General features: G+C 34.3%; 1 protein-coding gene across 3 annotated transcripts; it reads right to left on the bottom strand.

Moving 5' to 3' along the window:
• Window positions 1-511: 511 nt before the first annotated feature.
• On the bottom strand, window positions 512-12,358 carry LOC144546476 (disease resistance protein PIK6-NP-like). Of its 3 annotated transcripts, XM_078295028.1 has the most exons (4): window positions 12,125-12,358; window positions 11,831-11,922; window positions 10,598-10,774; window positions 512-3,852 (listed from the first exon to the last, which is right to left on the bottom strand). In XM_078295028.1, the coding sequence occupies exon 4, from the start codon at window positions 3,819-3,821 to the stop codon at window positions 669-671; it is 3,153 nt and encodes a 1,050-aa protein (XP_078151154.1). In that variant the 5' UTR covers window positions 3,822-3,852; window positions 10,598-10,774; window positions 11,831-11,922; window positions 12,125-12,358; the 3' UTR covers window positions 512-668. The 3 variants fall into 3 exon arrangements, with proteins under 3 accessions (XP_078151154.1, XP_078151156.1, XP_078151155.1); XM_078295030.1 differs by lacking the exon at window positions 12,125-12,358 and having other exon boundaries at window positions 10,598-10,639; window positions 11,873-12,044; XM_078295029.1 differs by lacking the exon at window positions 12,125-12,358 and having other exon boundaries at window positions 11,831-12,044.
• Between the last annotated feature and the right edge of the window lie 3,552 nt (window positions 12,359-15,910).

Here is a 15,910-nt window from a genome sequence, read left to right on the forward strand (position 1 = left end):
AAATAAATTAAAATATATGCAAGTGGACTTTTTTGTAATAAAAAATAATTTAGGGCTATCGGTGATTAAACTTCCAGGGTCTTCAGTGAAAAATAAGCATAAACTAAAATAATATATATCTAAAACATTATAATTATTCTAATTGGTTAAAAAACATTGCAATCCGCTAGATAATATAGAAGATTGGAAATATTTTTTTTCTTGAAAAAATTCCGAAATTCCCAGTCCGCTATATGATATAGCGGTTTGGGTATTTTAAAATAAAAATAAAAAACCTGGATAAAAGTAATAAAATGTATTTAAAATTGGATATTAATATAAATCACGGCGAGAGGCAAATTAACATGAATAAACAAACATGAAAATCAGCATATATATCTTCTTAGTTCAAAAGGCCAGAAAAAAAGGACCCCAACGATATTTACAAATAAACTTGAATTTATTACATGAAAAGTGCAACATAAGACAAATTATCACCGATTGCAGTATAATAACAAAAAAAAGTCAACAATTATCAGGTCAATTTATTACACACCAACAAAAGGCAAATAAAATACATTAGGAAAAATAAAAAGAAGAAAACAACAACAATTCCCTTAATCAATTCCAAACTCACCATTTGAGAAATTATCAAAAATTAACGCATATTAGAAATTATACAAGTTGACTTATTCTTTAATGACCCTGAGGACCGGCTTTCTTGGATTATTAGAGAGTTGCTCCTGCATGTTTCTCACAAACCTGTTATTTATCTGCGGATAAGAAGGTAGCACCTCCATCTCCTTGAGTTGTTGAAGAAATTCCAACCCCGACACCCCATCCTCTTTCATTTCCCAGCATCTTCTGATCTTTAGCTGCTTGAGTCTTTTCAATGCTGTCTTTTCAATTGACACCAATGTTAACCAACTTAGTTCCTCAAGAATCATTACCTGCATCATTGGAAATGTACCCTCGCCAAAGCATAATTCCTTCAAATTATCAGTCGAATAGGCCAACAAATGGAGAATCTTCAGGTTGGGCAACTTTCCAATGGCTTCAATTCCTCCCGTTAGAGAAGTGTATTTGAAATGTATCTTCTCCAAATTCTCAAGGGAACTGATCCAATCAGGCAATTCACCAAGACGGCTGTGCAACTTTAGGCTTTGAAGATACTTGGGTGGGGAAGATACAGAATCTAAGCAACACCTGAGGCCGAAATCATCTTCCGCTTCAAGGAATAATGACCTTAAGTGCTTAAGAGCATCAATCACCTTTCCTAATGTTTTCCCATTCTCCTCGGTGAAACCACACACTGCTAACTTACGTAGGTTGGTAAGATTTTGCATCTCCTTTGCTAAACTCTTGCTCTCACCAATATCAATGACGCCAATAATATTTAGGGACCTTAATTTACCTATTCCTCGAGGAACCCTCACCCCACTTGAATTATGGTATATTCTGGAATCCAAAAACGTTTCTAAACTTAAAAGAGGGTAAAAAGGAATAAGACACACAAATTTAATGATGCCAAGAATATTCCGTGTCATTCCTTGTATAGTTGGTGAGCATTTATCATTGACCTTTTCTTCCCAATTACCAAAGATATCATGTATATGGTCAACGTAATGTTCTATTGGTGTTGGTTGAAGAGAATAGCCATCCAATCCTGCACGTAGATAGCTTAGCTTGTGAAGCTTAGTAAGTCCTGCCGGTAGTAGCAGTACATTTGTGTTTCTAATATCAAGGGTCTCAAGTTCACTAAGCTTCCCCAAAGAATCTGGGAGTTTTGTAATTTTTGTACCCCTAAGACCTAGGTACTTTAAGTGACGAAGTTTTCCTATGCTTCTCAGGTCCTCATCATTCAAATTTAAAGTGCCTTCTAGATCTAGCACTCTTACCAACTTCATTCTAGGATAACTCAGATAGTCTCCAACCTCTCCGAAGATGGATAAGGATCGCATGTGGGACAAGTTCACTTTTTCTAGGACTTTGTCCCCTGTGCATGGTCCACCTGTGATCACAAGGTGCCTCACCTTATCTGTCATGGTTATGAGGTGTTCATCTTCAAGCAGTGACACATTGCTCTCATCCATTGCCTTTGCAAGAATCAATTCATACATTATGTCATGAATGTTACATCTATTAATGTCTTCATTGACAATTGTACTCATTTCTGATGGTTGTATCAAACTTCTACCCATGAGTTCATTAAAATAATCCTTTGCTACCACTTCTGCCGTTCTTTTACGATCTCCCATTACATATCCATCCGCCATCCAACGCCTTATTATCCTTGATCGCCTTATTTCCTTATGGTTATGGAAAACACTTAGATACAATAAACTTGGTTTGAGATGGTATGGCATGCCATCATAACTAGAAGTAAGAACATTCTTCACTACCCCTAAGTCTCGGTTCTTATCAAGCTCTATACTAAGATGGTCATGCATTGCCTTCCATTCAACACTTGTTTTAGGTTTGGTGTATAACAAACTTCCAATAGTTACAATGGCAAGTGGTAGGCGATCACAGCTATTTACAATTAGATTAGCCTGCCTATTCATTTCTGTGGTAATTGTAATGGTTATGCATTGCTTCGGCACTTCACTTTCCTTTTCGGTTATCTCAGTACTACTAGGGCCATATTTTATGTTACACATGGTTTCATTGGGCTGATCATCTTTAATTTCCGTATCCTCTTCCTCAGTAATATCGTTGGATATTTGTTGCTTCTGCACTTTACTATCCTCTTCCGTTATCTCAGTGCTACTGGGACCGTCATTCATATTACACTTTCTTTCCTTAGGCAGATCATCTTGTGATTCCCTATCATCAATCACAAGATTATAATTGGGGGTCTTGTATACTGCTTTGTAAAAGAGATCCAAAGCATATTCTTCTGAAAGTTCATTGATCACATATATGTCACCTTTGTGTGATATAGATTCTGCCAGAGGCCTTAGTCGTGTGGTTACTATGATTCGCCTCTCATTGCCCATAGGTAACAAATGACTTATCTTAGTCCATTCTGACTCATCAGACATGTCATCTAGTACAATCAAATACTTCTTATCTTTTAGATATTCAGTTACCTTTTCTTTTATTGTTTGTTTGGGTAATTTATCCGACAGCCTGTTATCATCAGGATTGGCTGGTATTTTCTTAGCCAGGCTTTTTATAAATTCTTCCTTGTTGAAAGGATGTTGGATGGTGACCCAAGCAAAATGCTCAAACATGGCTCTTAGTTCCTGGCTGCCATAGACCTCTCTTGCAAGAGTGGTCTTTCCAAGACCACCCATTCCTACAAGTGATATCACATCCCCATTCCCCTTCATAATAAGTTCAATCAATTTTCTTTTTGGTTCATCCAAACCTACAAGCAAAGCTACATTGGCCATTGACATGGAAGAAGCTCTCTCATGGTATGTCTGACCATCATTGTCCTTAATCAGCTCATACCGCTTGTTTCTCTTACTCACATCCTCAATTCTAGTTTTCAGTGATCGAATTTCACATGCAATATGCTCATGGTTCTTCACTGAGCACATGACTGGTAGGCAACTTTTTTTCATCAGGTGAACAGAAGCCTCCTGGAGACAATCCTCCACATCAAACGCCAACTCTTGGACTTGCTTGATCCATGTAGTGACCACCTTCCCTTTCACTTGTTGTGTGGAGGCAGCGCATAAGAAGGCTTGCATCATCTCAAGTTCATCTTTGATGAAGAACAGCTCATCTTGCACCCCTAGCAGCAAACCTAGTTTATTTGTTATGGCTGCTGTTGCTATTTTAACTACCAAATTCAATGCTGAAGTTGCTGTGGTCAGAGCTTCGACCTCCATGTTCTACTTTTGTCTAATTTTTCAAGTTTCTCTGCAAATGACAAAATGAACACTTGAGCCAAAATAAACATCATTACCTAGTTCTTTTAAGTAATTGTGTTAAAGGAGTTTTTGCAAACGAAACAATTTTCTTGCTTATGATTAATAATTTCCAAATATAAAATGAATTGACCCAAATTGTTAGTTCCGCATACATTTTTTTATATATATAAAGAGGTTGGCTAAGCTCAAAAAGTTTTTTCCTAGCCCCCGGAACAAACGATTCGGTTTTCTGATTTTCAAAGTCTAAACAGTCAATCCAAACCTTTAGATGTCCAACCTTTATATATATAACAAAGTTTAAAATTAACTTTAAAATATTTTTCTTTGTTTTTCTTTATGAATTATTAAATTTGAATCAGATTATTTTTCTTTCATTAGGACGCGTGATGCTTGTTTTGCTTTGTTTCGCTACCAAGAAAATGATTTTGAAGCTTATACGAGGGAATTGGTCTACGACAATATCTCTACTACAGATTACCGTGCAATTATACTTGTAAGAGATTACCTTGAAACAGCGTAGCACCCACAAACTGTAAGAAAAACGAGTAAACAAATTTACTTTTCAATTTTTGTAAGATTTAATGTTGTCAATTTTTCAACTATAAACTTTTATTTTTCATTATATATGTTGTCAAAAATTTTATAATTTTATACCATAAAATACGATTTTGTACATTTTGATAGAAGAATTAAAAAAAACACCTACAAACGTGTACATTTAATTAAAGAATTAGTGATTTAATTAATAACAATGACGCTTTTTAAAATTCAAAGAGAGAAGTGCAAATAGTTCCTACATTTGCATCAAATGTTAAAAAAATTCCTACATTTTGCTGATTGATAGGAATGTTGTGTAATTTGAAGCATGCATCTAGTTACTGAAATAACAATAAAGATAAAGGTTAATCTTTATAAAAATGAGAAACTCATTTCTAGTGGTAAAGTCAGTGGGAACTTAGTGCATTTATATATACCAGTTGCTTAGAACACAAATGAAATGAGATACTCTCATATGATAGATATCTTATTAGAAAATAGTTTTCTAAATGAGCAAGGATGTTTATATCCTAAAACATTCGAATATATAGGATTAACATTCAAGGTGACTCACCGGTTTCTGTCAAAGCATATTGTGACATGTTATTGAGTTTTACAGTATGGGTGGAATTCTTGAAAGGGATTCACGCTCACCTAATTGTTAGTATATATCATCAAAGAAAGGCTCAATTCCTTGTAGCATGTGATAAACAAGGAATTAATTGATGACCATAGGATCTAATGTTTTGAAACAATAGATTCTATCATGTCAAATAATGTGCTTGCTCAACTAGGTACATGCTTGCAACATAGAAACAAGATATTGAAATTGAAGTTAAGCCAAGATCCAAAAGTATTTTCTCTTGCTAGTGGTACTAGAAACTGATCAATATACACAGGTTTGCATCGATTGTAGTTTCTATAAGATATATAGCAATAAGTCGTAGTATGGATCGATATTTTATGTAATTGTAAAGCTGTGACTTGAAAAGGTTTCAAGATTAGGAAATCATGGCTAACTCGAACTTTTCCAATATATAGAATATAATTCCGCTAGGTAAAAGCGATGGATATTTTAGATGGATTATAAAAGTTCCTCGTTGAACTAAGTGTTGATTCATAGCAATGCATAGTCCAATAATTGTTATTATGATTGATGCTTTAATTGCTTAATCCATGGGTACTCTGGAATTGATTTGATTCTTGATCTATGAGATCAAAAGGTATGGAAACAAATAAATAGTATTAGTTGGGCTGATGTAAATGGACAACACAGCCATTAAACTACAAAACCTCTACCAGGTAGCCGAGGCTAGGAGTTAAATCTATGATGTATGACATATATATTCTCGGCTTATGTATGAGGTTGTATATGCTGCAGTATTTTGTACATTCAATAGGCTAAGAGTCAAACAATTTGTCTCAAGGCAACGTGGAAGATTGATAGAGTTAGTCTTCTAGAGCAAATATTGAATCTATGATATGTGTTTATAGAATGATTGAATTGTTCAATTTGTTACTAGAGTTTGATATTACAATGTTCATTCAAAGTTGATAACCATGAGTTATGAGATAATGAACTAAAAGTAATATCATGTAAATATCCCTATTCAAAGTAATTAGCAATGGACACTAATTACATATATGATTAGCATGAGAATTAGCATTTAATAAGATCAAATTGCAATGGTTCCGGTCTAATTTCTCGTGGATGCATGTAAGGGTTTATATTGCATTGGATTGACCATACAATAACATCAAATAGATTCTATGTTTCATGTCATTGATAGTTCATGTGGTGTCGTTATCTCACATCTGAAATGTTCAATGTTTTATGATCGAGAAATATGTGTTTGTGGTTGATGCCTAACACTCACCGTAACTGGTGTTGGATGTATGCAATAGTGAGTTTGTAGGTTCGCTTGATTGCAAGATTTATAATGAATAATCAAAGATAGGTTTAGAGCTTTAATTTCAAGATTTATAATGAAGAACCAAGATTCATGATGTACTCAATTTCAAGATTCTTTTGATGAACCTGAGGAGTCAACAAGATCTTCACAAAGATATAGATTTGTGTAATAATCAAGTAGTTAAGTAAAGTATATTTGAGATTTGTTAATTTTTGGAGCATTCATATTGAACGGAACAAATGTGGAACCAATTCAAATGACAAGTCAACATGTTCCAGTTTGGTTCCGTCCAATATGAGTGTCATTTGTATGGAATGCCTTGGCAAATTTTGTGAGAACAAAGTGTATTGACCATTCTGCACAAGCATAAACATACATAATGACCAAATACAATTTGAATTATTTTGCATAAACCCTAACTACAATAACTGTACAATCCACCCCCATGGGTTAATTTCTTCCCATTGGAATGAATCTAGCAAATCTTAAGTACTCCACTATATAAGGATTTATCATCAATTCAAATTTGCTAAGCTAGCAGCCCCTGACAATTCACAATGCATTAATTTGCAACTCTTGCCAGCTTCCAATGTTGAGTGAACTTTAATTGCAACATCTTCTCAACAACACTCAAATCCACTTGATTTATCTTTTAGGAGATAGTTTTGTTTCTAAGATTTAGTTATAGAGCCTTTACTTCCCATCTAGTGTGGTTTGCTTGTAGAGAACGAAGGAGTACACTAGCTCGAGGTTTTTAGCACCTCACACTTAAAGCTATGTGACAATCCTCTGCATAGGACTCGCCAATTGTGGCTTTTAGGGCCAACCTATACACGAAGTTTGCCATGACAGCCCACACGATTTAGGATCACGTGTCACTGGTCGAGCTGTGCCTCACGCCTCACACCTCACACCATCAAGCCGAGGCCGCCACTCCCTTCTCTTCTCTGCCGGTTGGGCACCCACTGGTCGCCGCCTCCTCCTCTAACCAATCAGCTAGAGTTCGAGCTCTCTCTCTCTCCTTCTCCTTTCAAGATTGATCTAGATCTTGTTCTCTCCTTATCTCCTTGACTCGAGTGGAAATTTGGATTTGTCGAGAAGCGTGTGAGATCATGTTGATGTGGTACACAATATCTATTCAAAGTGCTTTGAAGTAGTGAGCTATCTTTTTGATTCGTAAGGGCACGAGGATCTGAACAACTAGCATTGATCTCCTCTTATTCTCGATCAACACCTTGGTGTGCGAAGCTTAAGGTTATATGTTTTCGAAACTTTGACAAGGGAGACTAAGGTGCAGGTAATCGTATCTCGCTCCACTTGATTTGAGAGATATGACTTACAACACTCTGTTAGATTATGTGTGTGACATGATCCATGGACTGCATGTGATTGATTGCTTGTTTACGGTAAGATCATGTCTAGATCTTTAGTGAAATTTTTGAAATGTACCTGCCAGCCTAGACCATTATCCAACAAAAAGATCATTGATTAAATCTATTTAATACACAAGCTTTGTTCACAAGAAGATTTAATCATGTGAGGATTAGTTGAATCAATTTAGTACACAAGTATGTACAAAGGATGATTCAATTGAATGAGAAAATATGTTTAATTAGATTAAATATATTATGGAGTTGATCAATCCTGTGATTTTGTGAAATTAGATTGTACCATGTTACAGAGGATTGAGAGACGAGCGCGTGGATATGTGGTATGCATAATTTGGACATATGATTCAAAAGATATGACCAAGATAGTGAAAATAGTGAAGTTTGACCATGGTCAAACATGTTTGACCAGACGAGGAGGAACAAATGTTGACTTGGTCAATTAAATGAGAGGGAGAGAGTTGTTAATAGTTAAGCAAAGTATTGATTGCTTGTTGGATGGACCAATTGTTTAATAGACCACTCTCATGTATGATTATTATTTTGTCCTTTCATGAATTCATCTTGTTTTGATTTTAAGCAAGGGCATTACGGTAATAATTGAAAGCCTAATTATACATGAAATCCCTCCATCTCTTTAACTTAATCATGTCATCAATTTCATTTGATCAAGATTAGATCTAGATAAAAAAAGAGCATCATCTCTCTCTCTATCTCTCTCACTTTGACCTCACTGTTACTTTCTCTTTCCTCCTTGGCCGACGCACCATCTCCCTACCGACAGTTGCCCTGCCTCGGCCTCATGCCTCCAGTCGAGCCCAGCTACCTTGGGCCCAGCACTGCCATCCCCACTAGACCCGATCCCTACCACTCGGGCTTGCAAGTTTTACCTTTGCCACGGCCTGATCCTCCCTAGGTGCGGGACTAGCCGACTCTACCTCCTCCGCTGCTCTTCTTTGTTCCACCTAGTGCGGGCCCAAGCTCTCGCCACTCCTCCTTGTGCTGTCACTTGTCTAGGTGGGCCCTCCTCTTGATATTTATTAGATATAGATCTGTTTTGATCTAGATCCACTTGATCTGTCTCTTGTGGTGAGTCATGTGATCTTGTGAGATTGATTCGGATTTTCAATATCTCCTTTTTGCTCCTTTGTTGATTTATTGTGAGACTAGATCACTAGTTTGATCTAAATTGGGTTTGAGGATTGAATCCATAAGGATGTGTTGTTTGGGAATCAATTTGTTCAATCCAAAAGGGATATTGAAGTTGATAGGCCGTTGTTCAATCCAAAAGCGAGCACATTGTGAAGAGACAACTTGAGGCACCCCTGCCCGTCACCACACAAGAGGACAAGATATGAACTATAAAACACTTGCTTGATCGTGAGTGTGGCACGATCCATAAATTGTATGTGATTGATTGCTTGTTCATCACCCCTGCCCAACTCATCATCAGAAATACCCATGCACATTTCATCCACCGAAGATGAGGAAGAAGCATGGCCTTAGCTCCCGCCTCCCTCTTGATCGACTCTCTTCCTTTAGACATCAACTCCTCATCTTCTATATAAACTCTTTCAAGTAACTCACTAGTATGTGCTCTTCATTTTATGATGATGAGTTGGTATTTCTGCCATAAGACGACATAATTGACAATTGACCAGAGAAGTCAAATTTTGTAAACAACTCTTGTGTCAAATATCTCTAAACTCTACTATTTGTTTTATTATCTTGTATTTTAGTTTACGCAAGTTATTTGAGTTTCTGTCGAGAATAACTCTAAGACAAACTAAGGACTTATAATTTAGAGTAAAAGTTTAAAAATACCCTATTCAGCCCCCTCGAAGTACCTTTGGGACCAACACTATCTGTGTGCTGTCTCCGAGGACTCGACCCTGGCAGGTTTGTAAGTCACTACTACCACATCCAGACACTGATCAACGCATGGAGGGGTGAATGACATGTGTATGACAATAAGTCAGAATGGCCAAAAATGAGGGCCTTGTCCTTGTTCCACATGAAAAAATGTTACTTTGGGTCGAAGGCGACATAATAGGATTCCAGTGTGACTGATTTACTAAATAAGAAGAGGAGTGGACATCAAGCCGGCTGAGATACACATGAAAGACAAAACAGAGCTGCTCGAGATGCACAAGGTAGTTAATTTACTTATTTTAATTCAATTCCAACTTTCAAAAACAATATTCAGACTTAATAATAATGACATTTAAACAAAAATTAATCTCATTTTATTGTTATTTTCAAAAACCAAAACAAATGAGACATAATAAAAATCAAAACAATTAAAACGTAACAAAAAACAAAAACCAAACAAATTAAAAACATCATCTGGAAAAAGAGCGGCGGGGAGGGGGGGGGGGGAGATCTATGGGATGAGGCCCCCATACTAGGAAAGAGAACCGCATCCGTGGTACGTAGTTTGGAATTGTACAAAATTGATGGTTTTTGGGTTTATTATTTTTTGTAAAATGATATTTAAAAAAAATTCAGATAACCCTACACACATATCATAATATTTTCAATAATACTAAAAAGTAAACATAATATCTATATAACAAAAAATATTTCAGATAAATCTAATCATAATATTATTTCAAACGACCTAAAAAAAGACTAAAAAGTTGGAGTGTACTGAACCTATGATTCGATCTAGGTGCAGAATTCGTTACCCCTCTTTCTGAGATTTTTTTGTGGTCTTATGATAACAGTGGAGTCAAAGGAGTTACTGAATCTATGGTTCAGTACCCCTGCGGATACCGAATCATATATAGATTCGGTATATATCTTCTTCTTCTTTTTAACAAATAAGTAATCAATATCTTTTCTAATTATTTATTAATAACAAAAAATGATCTATAAAGATGGGCTTGATCGTTACCTGGTCAGAGTTGCTTGTTACTGTCGGAGCCGTCAATATCACCTTTCGTCTAAGCTACGTGACAGTGTAATTCGATTATCGCCAACTTTCTGTGCTTCTAACTTTGTGATAGGGTTATTTCCTCGTCAAATCGTGTTATACTCCATTGAACTCGGGTTTCTGTTAATTGTCTCCGATCTACAAAAGGAGCGAAAAATCACATTCGATTTCTCATTTGAGGGAGAAAGGCCAGCTGGGTCATAACATATTTATATTAATGCAAAGTCACAATGTAATAAACTAATAATGTTTACTTTTGCTTGACTTATCAGTTGGATATGTCATATGTGTCTTCTTTTTTGCTGAAGATAACATCTATCCATTATAGCTTAACAATTAATTATAATAAAATAATATGATACCAACCCAGCATTGTTTCTTCCCACATACGGATTCAGAGGTTTTCAATTAGTATCGGATAGAATTTAGTTCTAAATTTCAAATAAACCGTTTGATCCACATTTAGATCTGTGTAGATAGATTTCAATATCTATAAATCTAAACCCTCCCTCATGTGAAATATAAACCCTCATGAAATTTAAACACGGATAAAATGATTTAGACATAACATTGAACTGATCGGTGCGATGGCACAATCCCCTGTTCCCATTTCTTTTGTTATCCACCTTACGAAAAGAATATCATGTCTGATTCATTTGTTCTATAAAGGTGTGATCTGAAACAATCGAGCAAGTAAAAAATGACCTTTTTTTCATGAATGTATAATAGCATATATTATAAATTTATATATAGGGACTCCTCAGACAAACACGCTAGCAGAAGAACGCAATGAGATGAGACATAGTTTGTATAGCTTGTGTTTGATACTTGAGACAACAGAGAAAGGTATCACAAACTGATATTCTACTGAAACTGAATACGATGTCAATAAATCATACACAGTTTTAAGAAGGATATCCGTGTGTGTATCCTTTGTTATCAATAATCGGTTCATTTTCTACAACCACGTAAATGGCCTGTCGTAGCACGCTTTTTGGAAAAATATGCACAGTTCTTTTTAAATATCTGTGTGTATAAAGTGAATCTAGATACACCTCTAAAGTTGTGAATATGTGTTATTAGCGTTTTTAACCATGTATATTCTTCTAATTTATCATCGGTGTCACCAATTATAGTTTACAGCTTCAATGAAAATAAGCGAAGAAAAGTCAGGATATAAGGATATATTATTACCTAATCGGAGTTGTTTGTGATTGTCAGAGCCGTCAATATCACCTGTTGTCTCAGTTACGTGACACGAGGTAGAAGATAGTAGTGATGTCCACCTTAAGAAAAAAATATCATGTCTGATTCATTTGTTCTATAGAGATGTATGTGATCTGAAACAATCGAACAAGTAAAAAATGCCCTCTTTTTCATTGCATGTATAATACCATATACCATAATAGCATATATTATATACAGGGACACCTCGGACACAAACACGCTAGCAGAAGAAAGCAATGAGATAAGACATAGTTTGTATACCTTTTGTTTGAGACTTGAGACAAAATCTTCAACAGAAGGAATGCAGGATTGAGAGGGAGAAATACAGGAGAGTAGATCTGAGAGGGAGTAGGTTTCCAGAGATACCAATAATTGATTTCGTCGTAACACCCAAAGATCAATTCTCTCACCCTTCTATGATTAAATTAAGAAGGCTTCAGGACTACATAGGCGTCAGCCGTTCGATTGAGATTTTAGCTAGGCGCAATTCCTGCAATTGCAGTTCAATTTAGCCAAACCTCTGAGTAAAGCATAAAAAGAAGACAAAGAATCTGTTTACTTTGGCAAAGAATAAAGTAAAAGAGAGAGAGAATATGTTTACTTAGGATAAAGAATAAAGAAAAAGAGAGAGAAAGTAAAAGAGGATGCAACAGTTGTTGGCCATGCATGCAAATTGCATCGATCAGCGTCAATTTTTATCCCACTTTTCAGATTGGTATAGAGCTGTGAAGTAATGAGAATAGAAAGCTTCAGTCCAACACAAAAACAAAATTAATGGAATAAAGTTTGTAGAATTGAATCTATAGCTTTGCTTTAGTATTATTATTTAATTGGTGCTTCCAGTTTCTACGAGACTTGAATAGCATCCTTACAACTAAAACTTTTTTGTGTGTACCCAGCTGAGATTGATATTGAAATTAGTTAATTACTATATTTAGATGGGAAAATATAGGTCCTTTTGAATTATATTATTTTGATAGTGCAATACTGATTAATATATATTATAGTCAATATATTGGTCTCAATCTATTTATGAGTTAATTAATTTTAATTATTTGAAAAAAAAATTATTATATATTTCTATATTCTGGACGAAACAGATACATATATAACCTAATGATACATAAATAATATTTCATGGACCAAATTTTCTGTACCAAAATAATACCAAAAAGTTGCCTATATATTTCATGGAATGGTCAATCCCCGGCCCCTCCATCTCATTAATTTGTATTGGTTTCGACTGTTCAAATCTAAATAGATGGGTTATTCTGTCTGACAATAATAATAATTATAAAATTAATATGGATGCACTAAAATATCGACTATTTTGTGTTTCATTTTATTGAGTTGTTTAGTGCGTTTTTTTTTTGTCGTATTTTATATTTTTGTTACCATAACTTTGATTTGAATTTAGTGCTCTAATCAATTAACACTAGGTCAATAACATAATCAAATTCATTTTAAAAACTATAAATTAATTATTTTTCTTATGAAAACCATTTTACATCTTTGAGATGCCTTCGGTAAAAATAAACATGCATCTTTTGACTTGTAGTTTACTACAGGATCATTTATCACTTAGCAACTATTATCTAGATAATCTTGATAATCACAAAAAAATAATGTTTATTTTTTTATAATCATTAAAACATTATGATATTTTGAGCATATATATTTTACAGTTCATCAGGCTAATTAATTTAATTTTTTTGACGATTCAAAATGAACGACTCTTATCTATTGATGCACAACCAAACAATTAAATTGCATTAAATTTTGCTGATACTGTGAAAACATATATTTTTAATAAGGAAATAAGGAAATTAAAATTAGAAATATTGATTGTGGGTCTGCATGTCAGAACCCTAATGCACGACAGGTCACATGCCCCTTTTCTTTTAGGAGAGTGTTATTTTAAGTGCTCAAATTATATTACTAAGTGCAAAGAGAAACTTTTGTTTCATAATACCATATTAATTTACTCTTATTTAATACATGCTTCTTTTGTTTGTTTTTTTTTTGTTTTGTCTATTGTTGCTATTTCATATGTTCAACACCTCTAGGATTTATTTAAAAAAAAAGGTTTTATGGAAAACACAACAAAAATATGTCATTTCTTATGACTTTTCAGAGTCGCATACATATTTCATTTATATATTTTCTTGAGCTACAAATAGATAAAATTGCATTTTAAACCAATCGAGAGAGATGAATTAAAATTGTAGAGAGACTTGTAAAATTATGCTACCTTTTCATTTTTATTTGTTCTTCTTGTTCTCTTTTTTTTTTTTCCTTTAGATGAAAGGAGAGAGCAACACAATATAAAGGAATGAAGGGACGTGAACAATATGATAGATATTTTTTCGATTTATTTTTCAGATTTATAAAGAGAGGTGGAAAGCAAACAAAAGTTAAGCAGGACCATTAAAAAGCAAATAGTGATCGCAATAATAAAGGTAAATTTAAGAGGATAGTTATGTATGGTCATTTACCAGCAGAAGGAATGTAATAGATAAGGGGGTATCTAATATATTTTTCTTCTTCTTCAAAGCTTTTATTCTCAAACAAGTTGGGTAGGTTACAAATGAAATTCAACTGGAATAAGTAACATAGAGACTTCTCAGGAGGCCATCCATTCTAGTAATATTCCTGCCCAATTTGTGAGAGTTTTTTTTTTCCATAAAGAGTCTTTTTTTTACCATTGGTTTGCCAAACCTATCACGAATCCTCCTTTTTTTTGGCTTGGGACAGGCTATGCAGAAATTATACAGGCAGAGTTGTGTACCTAATATAATGAGAGAAAATTTTCTTTCTGATGTGAATAGTGCAATTTGAGTATTGAAAATAGCACTTTCCTTTCCAAAATCGGTGCCTTACTGACTTATTTGTTTTTATATATATAAACTACACACTGAGACTACTCATTAAAGGTATATATAGAAAACACTCACACTTCTCTTGCTTTGTTTATCTATATCTAAACTGTCAATGTTTTCGATCGATTTCGAAAACTGACCTAATTGGTAGTATTTTCACCAGTTTTGATTAACCTTTCAGGCAACAAAATAACCGGTTTGTTAACCATTTAACCAGTGAAAAATTTACCAGTTTGTCATTTAACCAGTGAAAAAATTACCGGTTTGTCATTCAACTAGTGAAAAAATAACCGGTTACAACGAATTTGATTGATATCTCACTTGATATCTGAATTCAAATTTTTTTATATATATATTATTTTATTTTATGATTATTTTTCACCCAAGACTTTAGAATGATAGACCTAAATTAATTTTTATTACAAAAATGTCCAATTAGATATATCTTATTTTATTTTTCGTTATTCTTTTCACCGAAAACCCTAAAAGTTTAATCACTGAATTCATTTTTTCCCCTTCTTTCAGCTGAAAATGGAGCTCCACAGTTCGAGTGTTAGGAGTGAAATGATTTTTTTTTTTAGGGGTGAAATGCTTTTGCTTTTCGTAAAGAAGTGGGGAAATGTTTTATATGGGTGAAGTTGAGCATATTTGAAAGAAGTAGTGAAATGCTTTTGCTTTTCTTAATGTGGACACACATATATTTTATTCTTTACTTCCTCTTTTCTCTTTGATGATATGGAAATTCATTGCTTAAGTGACTAGCTAGTCATTTGTTACTTTCTACAAACATCATTTTATTTGCTGGGGCATAAAATATTACTGTACATGAATAATTCTTGTAGTAAATATTTCTTCTGAATGTAATTGAGATTGACTGGTATGGAGGGGTAATCGGTTGTTTTTTTTTATTAAAAGGATGGATTAAGTGCAGGATTCGTAGGGGTGTTAGATATGGTCGATCACTCGATATACAAGAATCTACAACTATCTGCAAGGATAAAAAGTGACTATTCCCGAGACAATCGCTATTACCCACGGAAGTATTCGTGACGATACTAATAGTAAAAAGCACTTTTATCCTTGCGGATAGTGAGAAATTACTACATTGTAATTCACTTTTTAGCGACTGTATATAGTAATCCAGTTTTTACTAGCGGATATTTGAAAT

This window comes from Carex rostrata, chromosome 29 (assembly GCF_964058835.1).
Source record: "Carex rostrata chromosome 29, lpCarRost1.2, whole genome shotgun sequence".
Classification (NCBI taxonomy): Eukaryota; Viridiplantae; Streptophyta; class Magnoliopsida; order Poales; family Cyperaceae; genus Carex; species Carex rostrata.